This window comes from Mobula birostris, chromosome 4 (assembly GCF_030028105.1).
Source record: "Mobula birostris isolate sMobBir1 chromosome 4, sMobBir1.hap1, whole genome shotgun sequence".
Lineage (NCBI taxonomy): Eukaryota > Metazoa > Chordata > Chondrichthyes > Myliobatiformes > Myliobatidae > Mobula > Mobula birostris.
Window position 1 is genome coordinate 174,223,601 of NC_092373.1, and position 25,454 is coordinate 174,249,054.

General features: G+C 43.2%; 1 protein-coding gene across 1 annotated transcript; it reads left to right on the forward strand.

Moving 5' to 3' along the window:
* Nucleotides 1-12,054: 12,054 nt before the first annotated feature.
* LOC140196073 (epigen-like) lies at nt 12,055-24,778 on the forward strand. The gene is made up of 5 exons (XM_072254782.1): nt 12,055-12,146; nt 14,601-14,723; nt 19,649-19,778; nt 21,027-21,185; nt 23,468-24,778. The coding sequence occupies exons 1-5, from the start codon at nt 12,092-12,094 to the stop codon at nt 23,520-23,522; spliced, it is 522 nt and encodes a 173-aa protein (XP_072110883.1). The 5' UTR covers nt 12,055-12,091; the 3' UTR covers nt 23,523-24,778.
* Nucleotides 24,779-25,454: the final 676 nt, after the last annotated feature.

Here is a 25,454-nt window from a genome sequence, read left to right on the forward strand (position 1 = left end):
TGGGGATTGTGAGTGAACAGCCCTTTTCAAGCCCTGCCACAAATTTTCAATTGGTTTGAGGTCTGGACTCTGACTTGGCCACTCCAGGACATTAACTTTGTTGTTTTTAAGCTATTCCTGTGTAGCTTTGGCTTTATGCTTGGGGTCATTGCCTTGCTAGAAAGCAGATTTTCTTCCAAGTTGCAGTTCTCTTGCAGACTCATCAGATTTTCCTCCCGGATCACCCTGTATTTTGCTGCATTCATTTTACTCTCTACCTTCACAAGCCTTCCAGGGCCTGCTGCAGTGAAGCATCCCCACAGCATGATGCAGCCACCACCATGTTTCATGGTAGGGGTGGTGTGTTTTTAATGATGTGTGGGGTTTGGCTTACAGTAAGCATAGCATTTAGTCTGATGGCTAAAAAGCTCAATGTTGGTTTCATCAGACCATAGAACCTTCTTCCACAGGCCCTCTGGCAATCTCTAGCCAAGATTTCGTATGAGTTTTCCTCAACAGTGGCTTTCTTTTTGCCATTCTCCCATAAAGTTGTGACTGGTGAAGCACCCAGGCAACAGTTGTTGGTATGTACAGTTTCTCCCATCTCAGCCACTGAAGCTTGTAACTCCTCCAGAGTTGTCATAGGTCTGTTGGTGGCCTCCCTCACTAGTCCCCTTCTTGTACGGTCACTCAGTTTTTGATACAGATGTATTTTTACTACAATCAATTGAAACACCTTGACTGCAATTTAATTAATTATGTGACTTCTAAAACCAATTGGCTGCACCAGTGATGATTTGGTGTGTGGTATTAAAGGGGGTGAATACTTATACAATCAATTACTTTGTATTTTATATTTGTAATTAATTTAGATCACTTTGTAGGGATCTGTTTTCACTTTGACGTGAAAGAGGCTTTTTCTATTATTCAGCATCAAAAAAAGCCACATTAAATCCAGTGTGATTCAATGTTGTAAAATAATAAAACTCAAAAACTTCTAAGGGGAGTGAACAGTTTTTATAGGTACTGTAGTTCCTCTTGACCCAATTAAATCTTTTAAGCATCCTACACCCCAGTTAAACTTCCCTTAACCTTACAAAGTCAAAGGAATGTTAGGCTTGTGTTGTACCCTCTCTAGGACGCACATAACTGATTTCCCCGCTCACTATGGAAAATCAGGAGAGGTGCTTAATAAGATCAGGTGCAGCCGGTGATGTATAGGGTGCCTGAACTCTCACTTGTTGCAGCGTGGGTGAATGTGTTTGGCCCACTTATCTCAGTGAGGGCACTGAGTACAGGGGTTGGGAGGTCATCTTACAACTGCAGAACCTGTTAGTCAGACCATTACACCTTTAACATTAAGCTGGAAAGGGTACAGAAAATATTTGCAAGGCTGTTGCCAGGACTAACAGCCTAATTTATAGGGACAGGTTGGCCTGGCTGGTTCTTTATTTCTTGGAGCGCTGGGGAATGAAGGGGTGACCTTAAGGAAGTGGTTAAAATTATGAGAGCCATCAGGTGGACAGTAGCAGTTATTTCTCTAGGGCGGGGGAGTCCAAACCCTGGGGCATCATTTAGGGTGAGGTGGGAAAGATGTACAAGGGAGTGCAGAAGACCCAAAATAATTTAGATTGGTTGGGGTTGTCTTCCCTGGAGTTGAGGAGGCTGAGGAGTGATTTTATAGAGGTTTATAAAATCGTGAAGGGCACGGATAAGTGTTTGGTCACAATCTTTTCCCCCAGATTAGGGGAGTTTCAAAGTAAAAGACGTAGATTTAAGGTGAGAGGAGAAAAATTTAAAGGGTGCTGAGGAGATCCTCTTTCACACAGAGGGTGGCAGGTATATGGAACAAGCTGCCAGAGGAAGTGGTGGAGGGGGGCTACAACATTTAAAGGACATTTAGATAGGTACTTGGACGGAAAAGGTGTAGAGGTATATGAGCCAAAAAGGAAAATGGGACTAACTCAAATAGGCACCTTGAAGGAGATCAGCTGAAGGGCCTATTTCTATTCTCAATGACTATGTCCATAGGCTGGAGGCCTGAAACCCACAGCTGAACACGATTGATACACGTGCATTATAATCACGCAAAGTTGGGGAACACCCAGAGGTGCAAAGGTGGTCAGGTATAACCCCAAGCATCAGAATGGAACGGAGTGGAAGAGGAGAGGTATTGGGGAGGGACAGAGGGCAAGTCTGGAACTACAGGCAGTTTGATGGGCCCAACATCCACACCATTGCAAATACATTTCCTACTGTGCTTTATGCAACTTCAGGGATCTCCCAAACCATTTGGTGTGGTCACATAGATAGTGGTCATCCTGTGCACAGCAAGATTCTACAAGCAACATGGTGATAACAACTGGATCAAGTGATGTAGGCTGAAGGATAACTACTCCCAGAACTCGAGGAATAATTCCTCAACTGTTCCTTCTCATCCTTTGGACATTTCACAGTTCCATATAGGATTCTGGACGGAGGCGATAGGAAGGGTGCGGGTAACAGAGTGACCACTGGATTTTGAAAGATTAAACTAATGGGTAAGTTTGTGAGGCTTGATGGGACAAGGGTATTGGGTAGGCCCTTACTGGGGCTTTTGACCTGTGCCATTTTAACATGGGCTACATTCTGATGGTTTGCTGAACCCACTGATCCCCAAAGAACACATCTGACTGAAATCTGATCTCAGAGTAGGAATAAGATAACCTCTGTAACACCAACAGCAAAACCAAAGAGAGCTTGGAACAAAAGTTGGACAAATATTCACTGTAAATGTGATATGGCAGAGTTTGTGTGTTGTGCCCTGGTATTGAACTTTCGTACTGTTTTTGTTCCACAGACTACCATAGACTCTGGCATGATCAATCTTGGACATCTTCTCAAGGGACAGCTAGGGATTGATATTAAAATCCACACCCCGAAAATAATTTTTAAAACCTTTTATGTATGGTGGGATACAGCCAAAAGCTCAACTATCTATTTAAAGTCTTGCAGGAACTTATCCAGGTAATTTCAAATCTTCCCCGACACGGTGGACAAGTGCAGCCAGTGTGGTGGAACGCCACCACCTGCAGGTTCCCCTTCAAGTCACACACCATCCTGTCCTGGGAAAGAATCACCATTCCTTCATTCACTGCAGGGTCATGGTGGCGAAACTTCCTTGCTAACAGCAATGACGTTTGTTGGGTTTGTGAGTGAAATCACCAGCTGTTCATTACAGAACTGCTGGCATTTCATAACCGGTTTCGGCCCACTGTTTAACAAGTTTCATCGTGTTAACTGTTGGTATAATAGAGATTCTTTAGCCCTGAATTTTTTCTTAACAGACGCAACAAAGGAAGTGGAAATTAAGAAAAATTTTCAGTTAAATTCAACTTTAAATTAAATAATGTGGAAAAACCATTGAGCTGTTTGCCTGAGCAGGTTTCCTTCACAAGGAATGGCAGTAGAGATGAATTCCAGTAGTTCATTTCATAGGCTCGGTCCCTACAACCTTTCATAGCCAAGAAGACGTGTTTTACTGCCAAATTTCTTTAGCAAAGTCAGACAATGATGGGGTATTTCCCCTCACTGACGCTGACTCACCAGTAGGTCAGGTGGAAGGTGGGTGGGATTGATCACCCTGAAATGTGGGCAATGTTTGGAAAGGGGAGGTGTGTTTCACTGCTGGTCTGGAGCATGGTTTCAAGTAGCTTGGCAAGGATTTGGGATCTGAAAAGGAATTGAGGAAAGAGAGTGATAAAATGGAAAGAAAGTTAAGAACAGTCGAAAGTAAAATAGCCGCAAAAATAAATTTAAGCAACAGGGATGTCAGAGTCAACAACATGGAGCAGATGGGTGGAAGGGTCTGTTTTTTGTGCTGTGATAGATATGATAGAATCACCTAATGAAGGCATTCCATCAGAATATTCACATCATTTGAATGCGTATGAATTAGTGCACTGATAGTGGTTACACAGGTGTGGGTACAGGGCAACCAAAACTGGGAAAAAAATATTCCAGTGTACCTAACATGCAAGAAGAGCAGACAATTAGGGAAAGAGGGGTGGTGTAGCCCTGTTAGTAAGGAAGAGAATGATGAGAATGATCTTGGTTTGAGATCATGATGCAGAATAGAATCACTTTAGTTCAAGCTAAGAAATAACAAAGGGCAAGAAAATTGGAGTTTGGTTACTGACGGGTGTAAGAGTCATTGTAACATTTGAGACACTCCATTGGTTGGGGTTAGCCTTGGACATGGTGTCTCAACTGCCTACACGTTAAGCAAGCCAGGGCAGTATGATATGGAGAGTAAGCTGTTGTCCGTGCAGCAAGCTCCCCTCTCTGTGCATCTGGTGAACCCAAAGGAATGGCAGAGACCGATATAATTTAGCAACAGCAGCATTGCGGGAGCTGCCAGTCAGTGTTGAACTCAACATAGGACTTAGGGACTTGCTCCTGAAGTCTTCCTCATGAGCGGATATAGCCGCAAGGCAACGGAGGATTGAGATCAGACTTCCTTCTCCTAGCTGAACTGCCAACTACGGCTGATGAGCCCCATCTGCCCAAAGCTCCTGGTATTAAGGCGCCAGCAACCCGCCTTTGCCCCTCTCCCATCAGTAGAAATGGTTCCAACTGGGCACACGTGAAAGTCAGGAGCCGGACTTGGCCGTCGGAGGCTATCTGAGAAGCACACCGTTGAAATCATTTAATAGATGGTGAGAGCTTATCTCCACTACCATGCCTGGCTATAATAACCTTAAGAAACTAGTTGTAACATTGATACAGATTAAATCAGGAAATTAGATGTGCATGTGGCAGGGATAAATGTAGAAACCTGAATTTGCATATAGTCTGGACCAATCAACATTTCTGGAATAAGATGGAAGATGAATTGATGAAAGTGGGTGAGATAGATGGTTTTCTAGGTCAACATGACAAGGATCCAACTGGGCAAAATGCTGTTTTTCTCTTCTTCCGTTCAATGTTATTTCTATTGTGATTATCATATGTACCAAGATACAATCCTTCAGAGAGATCATTCCATATGTAAGTACATTGAGGTAGTTACAAGAAAACAGAATTTAGAGTCACAATGTTGCACTTACAAAGGTACTGTGGTGCAAGTGGACAACGTTGACTGATAATCTTGTTGTCAAGGGGCTTTTGAGAAAACTGACTATAACATGATGGAATTGAGTTTAAAGCGATATAGTTCAGTGTGTACTGTGATCCAAGCAAAGAAATGCATGAACGTGTGAGAGGACAAGCGGCAGAACAGATTAAACATGAGGGTGGGGAGCTAAGAGTTACCATTTAAGGGAATAATGAATAAATTCCATTACTGAGGCAGGAAAAGTGAAAGTGTAGTGATCCGTGACTGAGAAGAGAAATCAAAGGAAGTATTAAACTCAAGGAAGACACTTATCAAACGGACAGAGATAGTAGTAGGTCTGAAGGTTGAGATGTATTGGAATGTGGCAACGGAGGACCAATTGATAAGGAAGTGCAAGATCCTAAAAAAAGTCGTGGATACGGCCCAGTCCATCACGGGTAAAGCCCTCCCCACCATTGAGCACATCTACACAGAGCGTTGTCGCAGGAAAACAGCATCGACTATCTGCAAACCCCACCACCCAGCTCATGCTCTCTTCTCGCTGAAAAAGGTACAGGGCTCACACCACCAGGTTCAGGAAGTTACTACCCCTCAATCATCAGGCTCCTGAACCAGAGGGGATAACTTCACCCAACTTCACTTGCCCCATCACTGAACTGTTCCCACAACTAATGAACTCTTTCAGGGACTCTTCATTTCTTGTTCTCAATATTATTTACTTATTAATAATAATAATTGTTGTTATTTCTTTTTCCTTTGTACTTGCACAGTTTGTTGACTTTTGCACACTGGTTGTCCACCCAGCTGGTGCAGTTTTCCATTGATTCTGTTGTGGTTATTGGAGTTACTGAGTATGCCCACAAGAAAATGAGTCTCAGGTTGTATATGGTGACATATATGTATTTTGATAATGTTTACTTTGAACTTAGATCTTTGAGAGAGTACATATGAGTGGACCGGAGAGAAAGGTTGGGGTGTAAAAGGGAAAAGGTTGGTCAGGGCAATTGTGGGCTCCTGATAGAGAGTGGACAGTTTCTAATGGCAGAGGATTGAAACAATTACTTTGTGTCTGTCTGTCTTCATAGAAGTAACATACAAGACCTACCAGGATAAAATGTCTAGAAAGAGAAATTGGAAGAATTAAACTTTAATGAAAAAAAATTGTACTGGAGAAATTTGTTGGCCCAAAACCTATTAAACTCCAAGGATCACAGCCAAGAATTTTGAGAGAGGTGACGATGATGAGAGTGTGGGCTCTGGTTAACAGCTTCCCCTCCATATCAGAATCACATAACACCAGCAAACAGTGCCTATAAAAAGTATTCACCCCCCTTGGAAGTTTTCATGTTTTATTGTTTTACAACTTTGAATCACAGTGCATTTAATTTGGCTTTTTTGACACTGATCAATAGTAAAAGACTCTTTCAGGTCAAAGTGAAAACAGATCTCTACAAACTGATCTAAATTAATTACAAATATAAAATACAAAATAATTGGCTGATTAAGTATTCACCCCCTTTAATATGACACACCAAATCATCACTGGTGCAGCCAATTGGTTTTAGAAGTCACATAATTAGTTAAACGGAGATCACCTGTGTGCAGTCAAGGTGTTTCAATTGATTGTAGTAAAATACACCTGTAGCTGGAAGATCCAACTGCTGGTGAGTCAGAATCCTGGCAAAAACTATACCACGAAGACAAAAGAACACTCTAGGCAACTTTGTGAAAAGTTAATTGAAAAGCATAATTTGGAAGATGGATACAAGAAAATTTCCAAGTCAGTGACTATCCCTTTGGAGTACAGTTAAGTCAATCATCAAAAAATGGAAAGAATATGGCTCAGCTGTAAATCTGTCCAGAGCAGACCATCCTCAAAAACTGAGTGACCCTGCAAGAAGGGGACTAGTGAGGGAGGCCACCAAGAGATCTATGACAACTCTGGAGTAGTTTCAAGCCTCGGTGGCTGAGATGGGAGAGACTGCACATACAACAACTGCTGCCTGGGTGCTTCACCAGTCACAGCTTTATGGGAGAGTGGCAAAGAGAAAGCTACTGTTGGGGGAAAAAAACACGTGAAATCTTGGCTAGAGTTTACCAGAAGGCATGTGGGAAACTAAAGTTTAGTGGAAGTAGGTTCTATGGTCTGATGAAAGCAAAAACACACCATCTCTACTGGGAAGCATGGTGGCGGCTGCATCATGCTGTGGGGATGCTTCACTGCAGCAGGCCCTGGAAGGCTTGTGAAGGTAGAGAGTAAAATGAATGCGGCAAAATACAGGGTGATCCTGGAGGAAAATCTGATGAGTCTGCAAGAGAACTGCAACTTGGGAGAAAATCTGCTTTCTAGCAAGGCAATGACCCCAAGCATAAAGCCAAAACTACACAGGAATGGCTTAAAAACAACAACGTTAATGTCCTGCAGTGGCCAAGGCAGAGTCCAGACTTCAATCCAATTAAGAATTTGTGGCTGGACTTGAAAAGGGCTGTTCACTCACGATCCTCATGCAATCTGATTGAACTTGAGCAGTTTTGTAAAGAATGGGGGAAAAATTGCAGTGTCCAGATGTGCAAAGCTGATGGAGACCTATCCACACAGACTCAAGACTGTAATTGTTGCCAAAGGTGCATCTGCTAAATACTGACTTGTAGGGGGTGTGTTATTATGCAATCAATTATTTTGTGTTTAATAATTATAATAAATTTAGACCAATTTGCAAAAATTTATTTTCACTTTGACACAAAAGAGTCTTTTCTGTTGATCAGTGTCCAAAGAGCCAAATTAAATCCACTATGATTCAATGTTGTAAAACAATAAAACATGACAACTTCCGGGGGGCACGGGAGCACTGTATGGCATGAAGTTTGTTAATTTGCTGCAGTAGTGCGGTGTAATACAAAACATTTATATCTTAATGTAATCTATATTGTGTATATATAAAATTTAAGTAGTGCAAACAGAGAGCAAGAAGTGAGGTAATGTTCATCGGTTCATTGTCCGTTCAGCAATCTGTTGACGGAGGGGAAGAAGCTGTTTCTAAAACGTTTAGTGTGTGTTCAGGCTCTTATATGTCTTCTCTGATGGTAGAAATAAGAAGAGAGCATAGTACAAAGTTTCTATAGGTTCTAGCATTGATCCTGTGGATTGTAGGGCAGCAAACATGAATTTATTATAAGAAAAGAGGGAGACAGAAAACAGAAACTGTTATTTTAACATAAATAGTAGGAAACATGCTGGAATGGGTAATGTAATAGCAGAGTGTCCTGAAAAAAAATAATAGGATTGAACATGGATTTGTGTCAGGAGGATCATGTTTGACTGATCTACCGGACTTCTTCAAGGTCAAGGAATAATAAAGTGAAGATCATTTATTTTTACTTTCCAAAGGTAATTCTTGAAGCTATGCACAGGAAGTTGGTCAAGGAGATTAGAACACTCGGTGCTAGGGGTCATGCACTGATATGGACTGAGAGTTGGTTGTTCAATAGAAAAAAATAGATGTTTCTTGTGTTGACAGTCATGTGTAGTGGAGATCGGTGCTGTTGACCCCAGATATTCCCAATCTACTGTTTATCAATGATTTGTCTGAGGGGACCAAATATCAAATTACCAAATCTGTTGATTGTTCAAAACTAGCTGGGACTGTGAGTGCGGAAGATGACTTGGAGAGACATCAAGGGGATATGGACAAATCGTGTGAGTGGGTGAGAACAGAGCAGATGGAATATAGTAAAGGGAAACTGTGAGGCCATCCAGCATGGAGCACAATACAGAAAAACAGAGTGTTGGTTAAATGATATGAAATTGGGTAGTGTCGATGTTCAAAGGGAAGTGCTTGTACATCAGTCCCTAAAAGACAACATGCAAATGCAATGAACATTAATAGAACAAGTGATTTGTTATGTACACAAAATGCTGGAGGAACTCAGCAAATCAGTCAGCACTTGTGGATGGGTCAATCATAACATGAAAAAGTCTACAGATGCTGGAAACCCAAAGCAACACACACAAAATGCCGGGGGAACTCAGCATGTCAGGCACCATCGAGGGAGAAGAGTAAACAGTTAATGTTTTGGACTGAGACCCTTCTTCAGGACTGAGAAGGAAGGGGGAAGATGCCAGAATAAAAAGGTAGGGGTAAGGGAAAGAGGCTAGCTGGAAGGTGATAGCTGATGCCAAGTGAGTGGGAAAGGTTAAAGGCTGGAGAAGAAAGAATCTGATAGTAGGGGAAAGTGGACGATAGGAGAAGGGGAAGGAGGAGGGGACCCAGGGGAAAGTAATAGGCAGGTGAGAAGGTAAACATTGAGAGTGAGGGATGGAGGAAGGGGGTGAGAAATCTGTTCACCGGAAAGAAAAAACAATTTTCATGCCATGAGGTCGGAGGGTACCCAGACGGAATATAAGGTGTTTCTCCTCCACCCTGAGGGTGGCCTCGTCTTAGCACAGATATGGAGAGGACTAGACAGTCAATATTCCAGCTGAGACCCTCCATGAGGACTGTGGAGGAAGGGATAGTAACCAGAATAGGAAGGTGGGGAGATGGAGAGGAGAACAAGCTAGCAGGTAATAGGTGAGAAGGAGGGGGTATGAAGTAAGAAGATGAGAGGGTGCATAGGTGCAAGATGCCTTCTCCAGGTAGCCATAAAATACAGAAAGTCATAGAAGTAGTTGAAAGAAGGACATTATTCCACCCCCCCCCGCATGAAGAGAAAAAGAAACAGTAACTCGCAAACCCCAACAACCCTCTCCACCCATCGGGCACACAAAAATCCAACAGATTACCCACCACATGGAGAAACAACAAGAACATCAAATGCCAAACCCCCAGCCCCACCAATCAGCAATAAGAAAGAATGGACAAGAACACAGAAAGAACATGGAACTGAAAGAGGCTAATATGAACTGCAGTTAGTTTGAACTACAGTCCGATCCATAAATCTCAGAATCTCAACACCATCTCCAAGACCACTGGGACCCAGTGGACCCTTTGAGGGTAGTGACTTGAACCAGCGGCCCCTCCAAGGCAAGCAACTCAAACCTGCAAACCCCAAGCCGCTCCTAGAACCTCTCTCTCTCCTTCACATTTGCCTCGATGTTTCAATCTTCCTCGATGCTTTAATTGGTGAGAAATGCAGTCGATCCTGGCCCCTTGCTTTGTCTCTGAGCTTCCTCTCATAGCAGCTGGTGCTCACATTTCTCTCCTGCAGCTTCCTTGAGGACAGCAGGGTGCTGGCCCACTCAATTGAACTTCAGACCGTAAGTCACAGGCTCCAAAAGTTCCAAACACAAAACTGAGATAAAGAGATTAAGTAGAAGACGTAGATAAATTGAAATTATTGACTACCTGGAAGACGTCACCCGAGGAATCATTGTTTGCTGGCGCCATCTTGACCGGACATAGCGAAACTAAAGAGAAGAGATGGGTAGGTGAAGGGAAGAGAAGGGGTGAGAGGGTAAACTAGAGTGGGAAATGGGAAAAGAGTGAAAGTGAGACCAGACTCATTGTGGGGAGTGTTTATCTCCCTACCTAAGAAACAATATACTCAGCACAGAAGGAGTAAAGCAAAGGTTCACCAAATTGTTTCCAGGAATGGTAGGCTTGTCATACAAAGAAAGTTTAAGGAGTATCTTTAGAGTTATTGTACTCTCCAGAGTTCAGAAGAATGTAGAGCGATCTCACATGAACAAAACAAAATGCTCAGGGGGCTCAAAACAGGTGGAAGTGGGATGAATGTTTCCCTAGCCGAAGAATCTAGGATCAGGGGTCGCAGTTTCAGAAAAAGGGTTCAGCCATTTAGGACTAAGATGAGGAGAAATTTCTCCACTCAGAGAGATGAATATTCGGTACTCTCTACCCAAATAGAAATGAATTAATTTAAAGCAGAGATCAATAGATTTATGGATGTTATTGAAGTGAAGGGATAGGTGCATAGTTCAGGAAAGTGGAGCTGAGTTAACAGATCAGTCCACAAGCCCAAAAACAGAACATTACTTCTTATGTTCAAACAAAGCAAGGAACTGGGTTGTTTAGGGTTTGGAGGTGAAGGACTGTTGTGGGTCACTACAGGTAACTGTGACTGTTTCAGTGTTACAGTCAACGGTCACACTCTTTTCCCAGGGTGGGGGAGTCCAAAGCTGGACAGCATAGATTGAAGGTGAGAGCAGCAGGTTCTTCACAAAGAGGGTTGTGGGTGGTGAGTTGCCATAGGAACTGGTAGAGGAAGATACAATCAGAATCTTTAAGTGTCATTTAAACAGGTTCATGGATAGAAAAGTCCTAGAAAAATATGGGCCAAATGTAGGCAAGTGGGACTAGCTCAGGCAGGAATGGGTGAATTGGACCAAAGTGCCCGTCCCTGCACTGTAGAAGTTTATGGCTGTGGCTCTGTGGGCTGTTCTAATAACCCTACTTTGTACCTGTGTCCCCCCAGACTGATCTATTTCTCTCTCTGTAAACTTGAGCTAATCCGGAACTCTGCTGCCAGGATCCTAAGCTGCTGCGTCTCAATTTTTATTTAACGAGTGATACCAAAGGTTGCTGGATGAGGCTCTTAAAGGTAACAGGGTTTAATGCTTCTGGAGAGTTACAAACTGGTGTGGTAAGTCAGTGCAGGAAGTTGGTTTTTGATCATAGATCACCAGGCATTAGGAGATGGCGCAAGCTGGAGCACTGGTGATTGTCTGTAGGAAATGATTCAAACATACCTTTGCTAAGACCACTTTCCTGTGGTCATCTATGGACTTGCTTTGGGAGTTTCCCTGGATCTAGTGAAAGGCACAGAAGGTCTGTTCTGTGCCGCCTGCATGATAGATCCTGCCCCAGGGTAGCTGGAGCTCAGTACGAGCTGCCAAGACTGGACCTGCTGTGGAGCTCCTTAACATCAGAATGTGGGCTGAGCTCCAACTCCCTGACGTAGCGGTGACTCACTTCTTTGAACAGGTTTAAGTACAGGTAGATCAGCTGGTCCGTTCACAGCAACAAGGCGAGCAGCATTGTGCAGGTCGAGTGGGGGTGTATGCACATGTCGTGCTTGAGAATGGAATCCAGGACAAGTGTCTACATATTAAGTGGTAAGACCCTTTGCAAATACTTTTAAACTCCTCTGTAACTGTACTACACTGTCTGTCAACCTGATTCCCAGCTGCCTGCCAGAACTTCACAAAAGACGTAAGCTGTGTTCTTCATCTGTGGAGCCCCATCTGATCCATGGTTTATATTTCGGAGACCGACTGTGATGTCAGTCTGAGTACTTCCTGTGGTTTATCTCTTGCTAGAAAGACGATCCCGAAACTATTGACTGAAAATAAAAAAAATGGTGTTGGACATCCAAAATAAAAACAGAAAGTACAGAAAACACTCGGCTGGTAAGGCAGAAAGGGAACCAGATTAATGATTTTTATGCCTGAACTGCTGAGTATTTCCAGTCTTTTCTGTTTTCATTATATTTGGAAATAAATGTTGGTTCTGCGACCCAGGCTCCAGTTACTCAGTGAGGTGAGTAAAGCTGGGTCTAATCTCCTCGGTTCAGAGAAAGTTAAGTGGAGTTTTAATGAAAGGGTTCAAGTCCAGGAAGGGTCCAGGTAGTATGCGTGTGGATCAAATGTTTCCAGTGATGAGCGATAGGGGTCAGACTGCGGAGAGTGAAGGGGTCGGCAGAGTTGGGTGGAGGAGATTGAGGGAGCTGAGGATGCCTCTCTCAGCGAGCAGCTGCTACTTGGTGCAGAGGAAAAAATGTTCAGAAGGATCCTTACAAAGGGAGCGAGGCAAGTAAGTTTAATCAACACACTACGTAGGCCAAAGCACCTGCTTCTGTGCTGTAGTCCTCTATGAATTGGGTGGAGGAGATTAAGGGAGTGGAGAATACCTCTCAGTGAATATCTGGTGCAGAGAAAAGATTCAGCAGGAATCTACCAAAGGGAACGAGATAGGTAAGTTTCAGTAACAGTTCAGTATGTAGTAGACAGGCCGAATGGCCTGTTTCTGTGCTGTAGTGCAGGTTCTATGTTGTCGTTTAAAGTTAAATTGGATAGATATATGGACAGGAAAAGAATGGAGGGTTATGGGCTGAGTGCAGATTGGTGGGAATAGGATAGGGTAAGAGTTTGGCACGGACTAGAAGGGCCGAGATGGCCTGTTTCCATGTTGTAATTGTTATATGGTTATATGGTTATAGTGCTGCACAGCTGTATGACTCTTAGACAGTGCAGAGAGAACAGAGGTCAGGAATAGGGGCAGGTTGTCCCGGCAAAAACACTACCTGTCTACGTTCGAACATTGCAGGAATTTAATCCCTTCCTTGTATCTAACAGATTGACGGCATCTGCCAATCTGCAGCACAAGGTGATCAGCACCAGTGTCACTGCACTGAGGGAGCGTCACACTGTGGGAAGGGCGGTAGTGTGGGAGCACTGCACTGTGGGAGGGGCGGTAGTGAGGGAGTGCTTCACTGTGGAAGGAGTGGTACTGAGGGTGTGTCACACTGTGGGAGCGCCATACTGTGGGAGGGGCGGTAATGAGGGAGTGGTGTATTGTGGGGGGAGCACTGTACTGAGGGAGCGCCACACTATGGGAGTTCTTGCCTCTAGTTCTTGTAATGCTTTTGGAGAACTTAATGGAGATCAGAATGAAATGAGATCAGTTAAGAATTTAAACACATGGATGAGAATTTAGAGTGTTTGTTGGACAAGGAATTGGTGTGTTAGTGGGGTTGGGGGCATGGGGTCAAGGGTCAAGCTGAGTCAAGGAGTGAGGGTGTGAAGGGACAAGGGTTGAGAGTTAAACAACACAGACCAAGCTAGGCCAGGTAGGGTTAAGGCAAAGCTGGAGAGCCAAGTCAGGGAGGTTTTGGAATAGGCAGCCCTCCCACCAAACTAGAGCTGCTGTGGGTTTAATGTGTGGTGTCTCTGTAGTATTTGCACAGTTTCAGTGCTCATGTGGGCACAGTCACTGTGTGGTCTTAAAATATTCCTGATGTGGATATAACACAGACTGATGTGGGTCTAACACAGTCCCAGTGTGATCGCGATATAACACAGTCCTGGTGTGCTCGCGGATATAACACAGTCCTGGTGTGCTCGCGGATATAACACAGTCCTGGTGTGATCATGGGTCTAACACAGTCCCAGTGTGATCGCAATATAACACAGTCCTGGTGTGCTCGCGATATAACACAGTCCTGGTATGATCACAATATAACACAGTCCTGGTGTGATCGCAATATAACACAGTCTTGGTGTGCTCATGATATAACACAATCCTGGTGTGCTCATGATAGAACACAATCCTGGTGTGCTCGCAATATAACACAGTCCTGGTGTGCTCGTGATATAACACAGCCCTGGTGTGATCATGGGTCTAACACAGTCCTGGTGTGATCGCAATATAACACAGTCCTGGTGTGATCACAATATAACACAGTCCTGGTGTGCTCACGATATAACACAGCCCTGGTGTGCTCATGGATATGACACACACCCCCTGTTCCCTCAAGCCACTAAACATAATCTTTATATTTTCTTTTGCAGCTTTGGCTCTGGCTGTGGCTCTGAGTGAACAGACTCCGACACCCACCTCCGAGAATCTCCCGACTTCCAACATATCAGGACGCGAGTTGAGTGGCCCAGAAACAATGGCTCCAGCAGTCCGAGGTGAGGGCACGTGGCTGATACCGACATTTTTACGCTGGTTGCTGTCTGCCAGGGTGGAAGCTGGTTGCAGAGAACCTGCATTAGGTGCCTCAGAAGGCCGTCCTTGGTGGTCCCAGTATAAAGGGACCCCTGACACCCTCAGCAGTGACCTTCAACAGGCTGTATGTACAATGGCACTGAAAAATTTTCACTGATAGAAAGCAAGACTAAGTTTAGAAATTAACTTTTTAAATTTATAGATTTGAAAATAAGTGTAATTTTGAGAGGAGTATATAGATCCATAGAGCTATGCAGCACAGAAAGAGGCTCCTTGGCCTAACTCATGCATACCAACCAAGATACCCACCTGAGCTGGTCCCATTTACCTGCGTTTGGCCCATATCCCTCTGAAACTTTCCTATCCATATACATATCCAAAATCCTTTAAACGTTCTAATTGTGCCTATATCTACTACTTCCACAGGCTGCCCATACTGTCGAGGGAGGTGTTAGGGCAAGCCCAGGCACTGGGGACGGTTGTAGATCAGCACTGAGTGGTTGAGAAGCAGGTAGAGTTGGGGATGTGATTTCAGTACACCGGAGCCTGGAGTGCTCAAAATGGACATCAGAGATGATGAAACACTCCAGAAGTGAATGAGGACAAATATCCCAAAGGGTTGTCATGCTGGAGGGCGTAAGAAATAGCAGAATCCCAATCAGGCGTATTATCACTGACAGCAGTGCAGTGCCACTCTTAAAAAGTTATTATAAGTTACAATACTTAAAAATACAACAAAAGATGACCAGCGAGCTGGTGATCATGGACCATTCTGAAATATGATGGCGGGGGGAAAGAGGTTGTGGCTAAAATGTTGAGTGAGGGTTTTCCAGCTCCTGTACTTCCTCCCTGATGGTAGTGATGAAAAGAGGGTACATCCTGGGTAGTGTGTGTCCTCAACGAGGGTCCTCCTTGAGACACTGCTTTTGAAGATGTCCTAGTTGCGGCCACATCCTCCACATCTCCCGCTTGCTTTCAAAGCTCAATTATTCTAATCTAGCGGTCGATTCTGAATTAATTCATGGGTGTAGTATCATGCCAAAATGACTGTTCTGGTAACCAGAGCTCTGTGGTCAGGGATGGGAGCTTGGATCCTGCCAAGGCAATAGGGTAATGAAAATGCAAGCTATTCAATGAAAGTGAAACGACCTGATGTACAAACCCACCTGGTTCACTAATGCCCTTTAGAGAAAGAAGTCGACTCCACCTACCCAGACCCAAAGTGCGGTTACCTTTTAATTATCTAAATTTACCAGCAATTAGGGATGGTGGATCAAAATTGACATTGGCAGTGATGTCCACATCTGTGAATGAATAAGTACAAGACAATTGTCATTGGCAATGGCGGTGTTTCTTGGCCATCTCTAGTTGCTTGAGAAGGTGGTGCAATCTCTGTCTTACAATATTTCTGGGTGAGGAGTCTATATGAAACAACAGTGGTGTATTTCAAATTGGGGTAAACCCTGACTCAGCGAGGAACCCACAGGTGATGGTACTCCCCTTGTGTCTGCTATCCTAGTCCTCCTTGGGGGCTAGACATTCCATGTCTGAGAGGTGTAGTTGAAGAACCACTAACACGAGAAAATCTGCAGAGGCTGCAAATCCAAAGTAACATGCACAAAATCCTGGAGGAGCTCAACAAGACAGGCAGCATCTATGGGAAAGGGTTAAGAGTTGACGCTTCGGGCCGAGACCCTTCGAAATGGCGACTGTTTACTCTTTCCCATAGGTTCTGCCTGGCCTGCTGAGTTCCGTCAGCATTTTGTTTGTGTTACTTCATAATTGAAGAAGCCAGAGTGAGCGACTGTAAAGCTTTGCTGACGGTGGAAAGGCTTTTGGGGTGTGAGGATGCGAGTCACGCGATACCACGGCCTGAAGCCAGGGGATGTGTGTGGCTGGTTCAGTGGTGACCCTCAGGAGGCTGATGGTGGAGCTCTTGCAGATGGTAGTGCCAGAGGGTGTCCAGAGGTGGCTAGAATTGCTACCTACGGCTTCTGCAGGTGCTACGAGTCACTGCTCCACCCCTGCCTGGGTGGTTTCAAGACTTTGTCTCATATGGGCATCGGCTACTCCATAATGTGAACGTCGGTTCTGACCTTACAGTGGAGGGAAGGTCACTGATGAAGCAATGAGGAACCCCAGCAGAAGTGCCATGGTGCTGGGATGATTGCCTCAAACCACACATATTTCCCTTCGTGTGAAACGTGACTCCACAGTGAAAGGTTTTCCCCTTCATTCAGGTTAATTTATTTATTACATGTACATCAAAACTTACAGTGATGCCCATTGAGTTCAGTCTTACTGGCGATCCTTGATGTTGCAGTTGGTCAATTGCCGCCGTGACACTAAAGGGCAGTTACTCTCACCACAGCTCTGGAGTTCTGCTCTATACGTAGTTCAAGGTGAAGTTAAGTGCCCCTGGCAGTATATCATTGTCTGTCTGGAACATGTCATTCTCTCATTGTGTAAGCGAGTGGGAGTAGTTGTTTTGAGATGATGAGAAGTAATTGTCTTGACTGGTTACTTCAAGTTCAGTGCCAAACTGGGAAGTTGAATGCATTTGGAGATGGGTTACATTTTCTGATGCAGGGCCAAGGAACCGAACGATGCAGAGTATAGGACAGTGTCCAAGTGTGCAGAAATCTTCAGCCAGCTGATCTTCCGTTCAAATTGCACCTTTCCAGTTAGTCAGTCATCTTCACAGGCACCAGAAATACTTGCCTTAGGTCTGAACCATGATTACAGTTGCGTGTTGCATGTTAATGTGGTATCACACCTCATGCTTCAGGAATTCTCTTGAACTTTAATTATAGCTAGTTTTGTCAGGATGAGTTGGGCAGAGGTGACATTGCTCCACCACATTATGTTCCCTAAGGAGGAAGAAATTCAGAGTGAAGGGAAACTCTGAGTCAATGCTCCCTGATCTTTTCACCAACAAAAGAAAACCTGCAGATGCTGGAAACCCAAGCGACGCACACAAAATGCTGGAGGAACTCAGCAGGCCAGGCAGCATCTATGGGAAAAAGTGCAGCCAACATTTTGTGCCGAGATTCTTCGGCAGGACTTGGCCTGAAATTTTGACTGTACTTTTTTCCATAGATACTGCCTGGCCTACTGAGTTCCTCCAGCATTTTATATGTGTTCCCTGAACTTTTGTCCATTTACTTCAAAGACTGTGTATTTTACAGGCCATGGAGTCAGAGCAATGCAGCATGGATACAGGCCCTGCGGTCCAATGAGTCTATGTTGAACAAAGAACCTATCTACCTAATCCCATTTGCAGATATTTCTCCTGTATCCTTCTAAGCTTTTCCCATCTGTGTAGTCGTCCAAATGTATTTTAAACATCACACCTGTACCTGCCTCAACAGTGTTCCACCCTCTGTGTGAAAATGTTGCCACTTGAGTTCCCTTTAAGACTTTCCTCTCGCAACTTAAATCTATGTCCTCTAGTTTTAGACTCCCCTAACCTGGAAAACTGATGGGCTCTGTCTACTTACTGATTTTACCCTACTTCCTCAGGAAGCTAAAAACATTTGGCAGGTTCCCTTTGATCCTCGCCAACTTTTAGTGATGCACCACAGAAAGGATCCTTTTCCTTTACAGCATGGCTTGGTTTGGCAACTGCTTTCCCCGTGATCGCAAGAAACTGCAGCGGGATGTGGATGTGCCTCAGAAATCATCACGGAAACCAGCCTCCCCTCCATCACCCCTGTCTGCACTTCTCACTGCTTTGGTAAAGCAAACGTCATAATCGTAGACCCACCCATCACCCAGAATGCACATACCACCAAGCTCAAGGGCAACACCTATTCTGCTGTTATAAGGCTATTGAATGGTTCCCTAGTATGATAAAGTGGACCCTTGACCTCACAATCTACCTTGTTTTGACCTTGTGCCTGACTGCAATGCCCTTTCTTTGTAAACTGTAACTCTCTGTTATTGTTTTATCTTGCACTACCTTAATGCACTGTGGTAATGAATTGATCTGCAAAACAAGTCTTTCACTGTACCTTGGTACATGTGACAATAATATACCAATTTACCTACTTAAACGTCTATAAGGTCATCCCTAAGCTTCCTCCACTCCAGGAAAAACTCAAGCACGCTCGTTCTGGCAATGTTCTTGTGAATCTTTTTGCATCTACTCTACGTAATTGCATCATTGTTTAGTGTGGTGACAAGAATGGTCAGAAGATCTGCTCCTCACTTTCAAGGACACAACAACTCATTTTCTCAACAATACTTACTTGTTTATTGTCATTTTTTTGTATTTGCACAGATTGGCTTCGTTTGCACATTGGTTCTTTGTCCATCTTTGTGTGTAGTTTTTTTTTATTGATTCAATTGTTTTTTTTTGATCTACTGTGAGTGCCTGCAAGAAGATGAATCTCAGGGCAGTATATGGTGATATATAAATACTACGATAATAAATTTACTTTGAACTTTGATACTGGTCAAGTACAGAAGAGAAATTACCTCTTCTCTTCAAAATAATGCCATCACATTGCTTACTCTCATAACAAGGCAGATCTGACCTCAGTTTAAAGTGTCATCTAGGAAGCAGCTCCTGAGACAATGTAGCCTCCATTCAGCATTGCATTCGAGTCTTTATGTAAATCTCTGGGATAGAACCAGTGCAGAGAAGATTAAGTTCAAAACTAAGAAAGGTTCTGATAGAGAATAGGGAGAAACTGTTACCAGAAGCAAGAAGATCAGAGGCACACTCATTTAATGCTTGATAGGCTAGCTAATCTTTTTCTGTGCTGTATGATGGAATAGATTTTCTCCAAAGCATGAGTTCTCCCTCTTAAAGCTGAGGTTTGGTGGATATGGTGTCTGCAAAAGTACATCTGATGTCTGAACCTGATTTTAATTCATTTGACAGGAAATTCCAGTCACTTCATGGCTCTGAATTTAAATAAAAATTGTCACCAAAGTGACCAAGGTTATTGTATGAATGGCATTTGCCAATACCATGAAGATCACGACCAGGTTACCAGACATCGCATCTGCATGTAAGTCATTTTCCTTTAAAATGTTTGGACTCAGTGTCAATTGGAAGATTTGATCATTTTTTTTTGGTGCTCATGATGGGGAGAAACCAAATAAGATTGGGTGACCATTTTGTGAAGCACCTCCATCCTGTCTCCCACCAATGTGATTCTCCATCCCATTGATCTCTCATCCTTTGACTTTCTACACTCTTCAAGAAAAACTCAGAGCAAACTTGAGACATTTTCTCTCCTGAGTTACAGCTCTTTGAACCTAACAAAGAGTTCAAAAATATTTTTTCCCCAATCCCCACCTTTCATACCTCCTGCACGCCTTCTCAACCAGCACCATGGATCACAAATATAATTCAGATCCTTCTGGACCTGCCTCCAGGGACAAGACCTTCCCTTTTGCCCCCTTCTCTTTTATAATTCCCAGTCCTTCTATTTCTAACATTTTCCCATTTCAGTGAAAGATATTCAAACTAAAATGCCAACCCTTCTCTTCTCTCTACAAGCACTGCTTGCATCTACATTTTGCTTTTTGGCTATAAGCCCTCTTGAAATGGCCCGACTCTTCAGGAATTGGAGATTAATTTACCAAAAATATATCCAGGGGTTTAAAATAATTCACAGAATGAAGATAAACATTTCTGTCTGACAGAAGTATTGAAAAAGAGCCTGTTGGCTTCTAGCAGGCGTTAGGATTGACATGCAGTCTGACTAGTGGCAGGAATTGGGGGTGGAGCAGATGTTTGTGTGAAGAGGCCGCCTGGGAATGGTAGATCTTGAAGGGCTGCTGATGTATTGATGTGTGATAATCAAGAGGTTAATGCTGAATTTGGGACCAAACTGAGATTAGCACCCATGAGATTATAGGTGAACATTTAGATTTTACCTGAGGCACAATAATGAGACCTTCACATATTGAGGTGCCCCAGCAGTTTTAATGCTGTAATAGTCAGATCAGTGCCTCCTCCAGCCATAAATCTCCACTGCATGTGCAGGTGGATGGAATTAGTTTGAATTATCATCAGGATCGACACAGATATGGTGAACCGAAAGGCCTGTTCCTCAGCTGTACTGTTCTATGTTCTCAGTTCTAGTTAAAATTTCAGAGGAGAGAAGAGGGGAATTACTTACTGAGTGTGTTGTTGGTGTTCCTGAATTTTTGCATTAGCTATTACCTGCAAAACAGTAAGACCTATTTCCAGAAAACAGTCTTCAGTTCTCAAATTGTAAGTGTAATCTTTTATGGGATTTTCTCACCAGCTGTCAACCAGGATACACGGGAACAAGATGCCAACATGCACTCTTAACTTCCCGAGGAGTTGAAAAGTCGGAACGTTATCTGTACATTGCAGTTGGCATGGGGATTGGATTACTGCTCAGTGGGCTCGCTGTGCTGTTCTTTTATTGCTTCCGAAGCAGGTAAGTTCAGAACTGGAAACAAATCTCAGAATAAAGGAGCTATAAATTTTTGGTTGGGCCGCATCCGGAGTATTCCATTCTCATTATAAGCTTTGGAGAGGGTGCAGAAGAAGTTATAGGTATGGGTTGCTTTCTCTGGAGCATCAGTGGTTGATGGGAGAACTGATAGACGGTTATAAGATTAATAGAGGCGTCGGTAGATAGCTGCTATCTTTTCCCAAGATGAAAGGTCAATTCTAGAAGGCATGCATTTAAATGAGTGGGGGGGGGGAAATAAATTCAAAAGGGATATGTTGGCCAAGTTTTTTACACAGAGAGTAGTGGATGCCTGGTGTGGCAGTGGAGGAAAATACAACAGAGGCATTTGAGAGATTAACATAGAAACGTAGAAAATAGGTGCAGGAGTAGGCCATTTGGCTCTTCAAGCCTGCACCGCCATTCAGTATGATCATGGCTGATCATCCAACTCAGAACCCTGTACCTGACTTCTCATTCCATAGATTCTTAGATAGGTGCGCGAATGTGCAGAGAATGAAGGGATATGGATGTTGCGTAGGCAGAAGGGATTAGTTTTGTTAGGTTTTTCATTCCAGATTTAATTAGTTTAGCAAAACATTGTGGGCTGAAGTGCCTGTTCTGTTCTCAATAAACTGGAGCTTGGAATGATCTCTTAACATCTTAAAAGGATTTCACAGCCAATTAGATGCTTTCTTGAGCAATAACCACCAATGCCAGACAAAGAAAACATTGCACCCTCACACTATGATCCCAATTACAAGATTGGATCATTGTTACAATCCACACAACAGGAAAAGGGTGGATTGAAGATCTGAACGTTGCAGGTGCTGGAAATCTGAAATGAGCCAAAAAATGCTGGTCAGGCAGAATCTGTGAATGGTTTCCAGCATTCTCACTCCGAAGTCAGATCTCAGCAACACCTTTGACCTATGTTTCATAGTTCTAACATCTCCCTGGATTTATAACCTCTTTCTGTCTTCCCCTCATTAATCCTTTAATGAGGCAGCTGTATAAATCTAAGGATTATATCAGCCCAACCGATTTGACTTGGTTCTAATCCATATTCTCCCTTTCCATTCCAATGAAAGGTCACTAGCCAGAAATGTTAATTTTGACATTTTGAAGGAGAAACAGAATTAATATTTATGGTTAACGATCTTTCATCAGAACAGTTTTGTTTCTCCCTTGACACTGCTTGGGCTGTAGAGGATTTCCAGTATTTCATGTTTTTTTAAAAATTATTTCAGGATCCCTACATTTTCTGTATTTTGGGTTTTGATGAGACCAATACTGGTTAGATAACACTGACTCAGTTCCCAAGGGAGAACCCTCTCCTCTTCTTTGGAATAGTACAATACAATCTTTATTGTTCACTTGAGATCATGGACAAGGCCCCAATTTACAAACTCTCTGAGATCCCTGCAGTCCATCACTGAGGGCTGCACCTTTATGTCTGAGATCCCTTTCCCAAACCCCCTATCAGATGCTTCCTAAAAAAAATTGGGAATCTTGAATATCCCGCCTTGCACAGCTTGGCCAATAAATACTATTGTAAGGCAAGTTGAACTGCTTCCACTAAGAGAAAGGCAACATAAATTCACATTTATAACATTCAGGAGGAACTCAGCAGGTCAGGCAGCATCTATGGAGAGAAATAAACAGTCGCCCTAATGGGCCGAGAACCCTTCAGCATAGATGAAGGATCTTGGCCTGTAACATCGACCGTTTGTTCCTCTCCATAGATGCCGCCTGACCTGCTGAGTTTCTCCACCATCTTGTGTGTGTTGCTCAAGAATTCCAGCATCTACAGAATCTCTTATGTTTTTAAATTTACATTGCTATATTTGTTATATTCACTTGTTCAATAAGTGAAATTATTATCAGGAAAACTCAGCAGGCAAGTGTTAATAATCTTTCTTGGATGGAGTAAACCTTTGTCTTTTCCTTACCTCCTGTTGAGAGGTGGACAATCATTACAGTTGGTCACAATAGATCAGGAGAGAAGGTTATGGGGAGGGGACATGGGATGGGAGGTCTGGGAAAAGTTTCAGAGATCAGTTGCAGTTAGAGGAAAAGAACTAGGTATGTATCTGAAATTGAGGGGCAATGACTGGATTTTAGGCAACTTGTGAGATGGGTAACTCATTTTTGGCAGTTTCCTGGACATGGACAAAAGCTGACATGTACAGGATTGGCCAGCTGGTGTCTCTACTCATGTCAGGTAGGAATGTAAATATTCTAACAGCAGTTCTGCTTGCTCGTAGATGCCAGAAATCTAAAACGACATACAGCGCATGCTCGAGAATGGCAAGAGTTTGACCTGTACTGCGACTCAGGCTGATGTCCTTCCTCCCACGGTCTGATACTAATCAGCTCATCCATTAGTGAAACCAACGTGCCCAGAACTGAAGTGAACTCTGCTATTGTGCATTATGCTTAAAGAGGATCTTGGAACTCAGTACTGAACACTTGTTATAGCACAGAACATTTTCAGTTCAGTACTATAGAGTTTTATAAGCTAATAAGTAAAAATGTGTTTAACTGTAATATTCTATGCTCAGTTAGAATATATTACTGGACACATCTCTTTGTGACCTAGATTAATGATTTGGATGAGGGGACCAAATATCACATTTCCAAGTTTGATGATGCTACAACACTCGGTGAGATTGTGAGGAGGGAGGAGGATGGAGAAGCTTCAAGAGGAAACACACAAACTGAATGAGTGGGGAAGAATCTGATGGGTGGAGTGTAATGTGGAAGATGGTGAAATGATCCACTGCGTAGAATATAACACAGAAGTGGAATGTTCTTTAAATGGGAAGGGATTGCAGAAAGTTGACATCCAAAGGGAGCTGGGTGTCCTAATGCACAAACCACCAGAAGCCAGGTGATTAGGAAGTTAATGGATGGTGGCCTTTATTATAAGAAGATGGTAATTCAGAAATGAAGATGTCTTAATGCATTTACTGGGTCCTTGTTGAGACTGCACGTATAGACGAATTCAGCCATTTTTAGAGTATTATGTCCAATGTTAGGTACTATACTTAGAGAAAATGTGAAGGCTTTGGAGAGGGTGCAGAAGAGGCTCACCAAAATAATTCAGGTATCAGCGTCTTCAGTACTATGGATAGACTGGAGAAACAGAGGAGGTTGTGAATGGAACCAATAGTATTTAAAGTCATTCAGGGCACAGACAGAGAGAGACTGTTCCCATTGGTGTAGAATCAAGAGCTGGGGGAATAGAAAGAAGGTGATTGGCTGAAAAATAAAAACGACAAGAGGGAATACTTTTTTTATGTAGCAAGAGTTAGGGGTTTGGAACACACGCTGGGCAGTAGTGGAGAGGGATTCAAAAGTAGCATCAAAAGACAGCTGGCCTAGTTTTTGAGTGGAGGAATGAGAAAGGCTGTGGGACAAAGGTGTGGGAGTGGGATTGGCCGGATTGCTCATACATAGAGCTAGTATAGACCCAATGGGTCAACTGGACTCTTTTGGTGCTGTAAACATCCTGTGATTGTGTAAAGTGTTTATCTGTAATTGCTTTGTAAGCTGAAAAACAATTATTATACATTGTCAGTATTTATTTGTTAACGCAAATAAATTATTTTTTAACCTAATGTGTGATGTTTCAGTGAACCAGTGAAAATTAAGGGCCCTTATGTTTATGGAGGGCCTTGCACATTCTGCAGACCTCCTGAGGGAGGGTTTATGACCAGTGAAGGACTTGGTAATGTCTAGCATGGCTGTCATGTAAGAAGTCCATAGCAGGCTTCCACAAACAGTGGTATGATAATGACTACACAATCTGGGATATTTTTACTAACGGAAAATGAATAAAACTGCAGACACTGAAGCCTGAAACAAAACCAGAAACGCTGGATGAACTCAGCCAGTCAAACAGTATCTAAGGAAAGTGAAACCGGTTAGTGCTTTAGGTGAGAAACCCTTTCTCAGAACTGTGGAAGGGTTACAGTTTCCAAATTAGAGCTGGAAGGAGGAGTGAAGTGTGGGACAAAGGACCACATAGAGGTGAGTAAAGTCAGATCAGATGATAAGAGCATTAGTGATGCAATTAAAAAAAAAAGGCGAGAAAGGACAAAAGCAGGATAATAGAAACAATGAGAGAGTAGGTGATCTGACATTGGAGTTTCTTTCCTGAAGGTTGCAAAGTGCCCATTTGGGAAATAAGATATTGCTGCTGTGGTTTATGTTGGGTCTCACTATGGCAGTGAAGGAGAACATAGATGG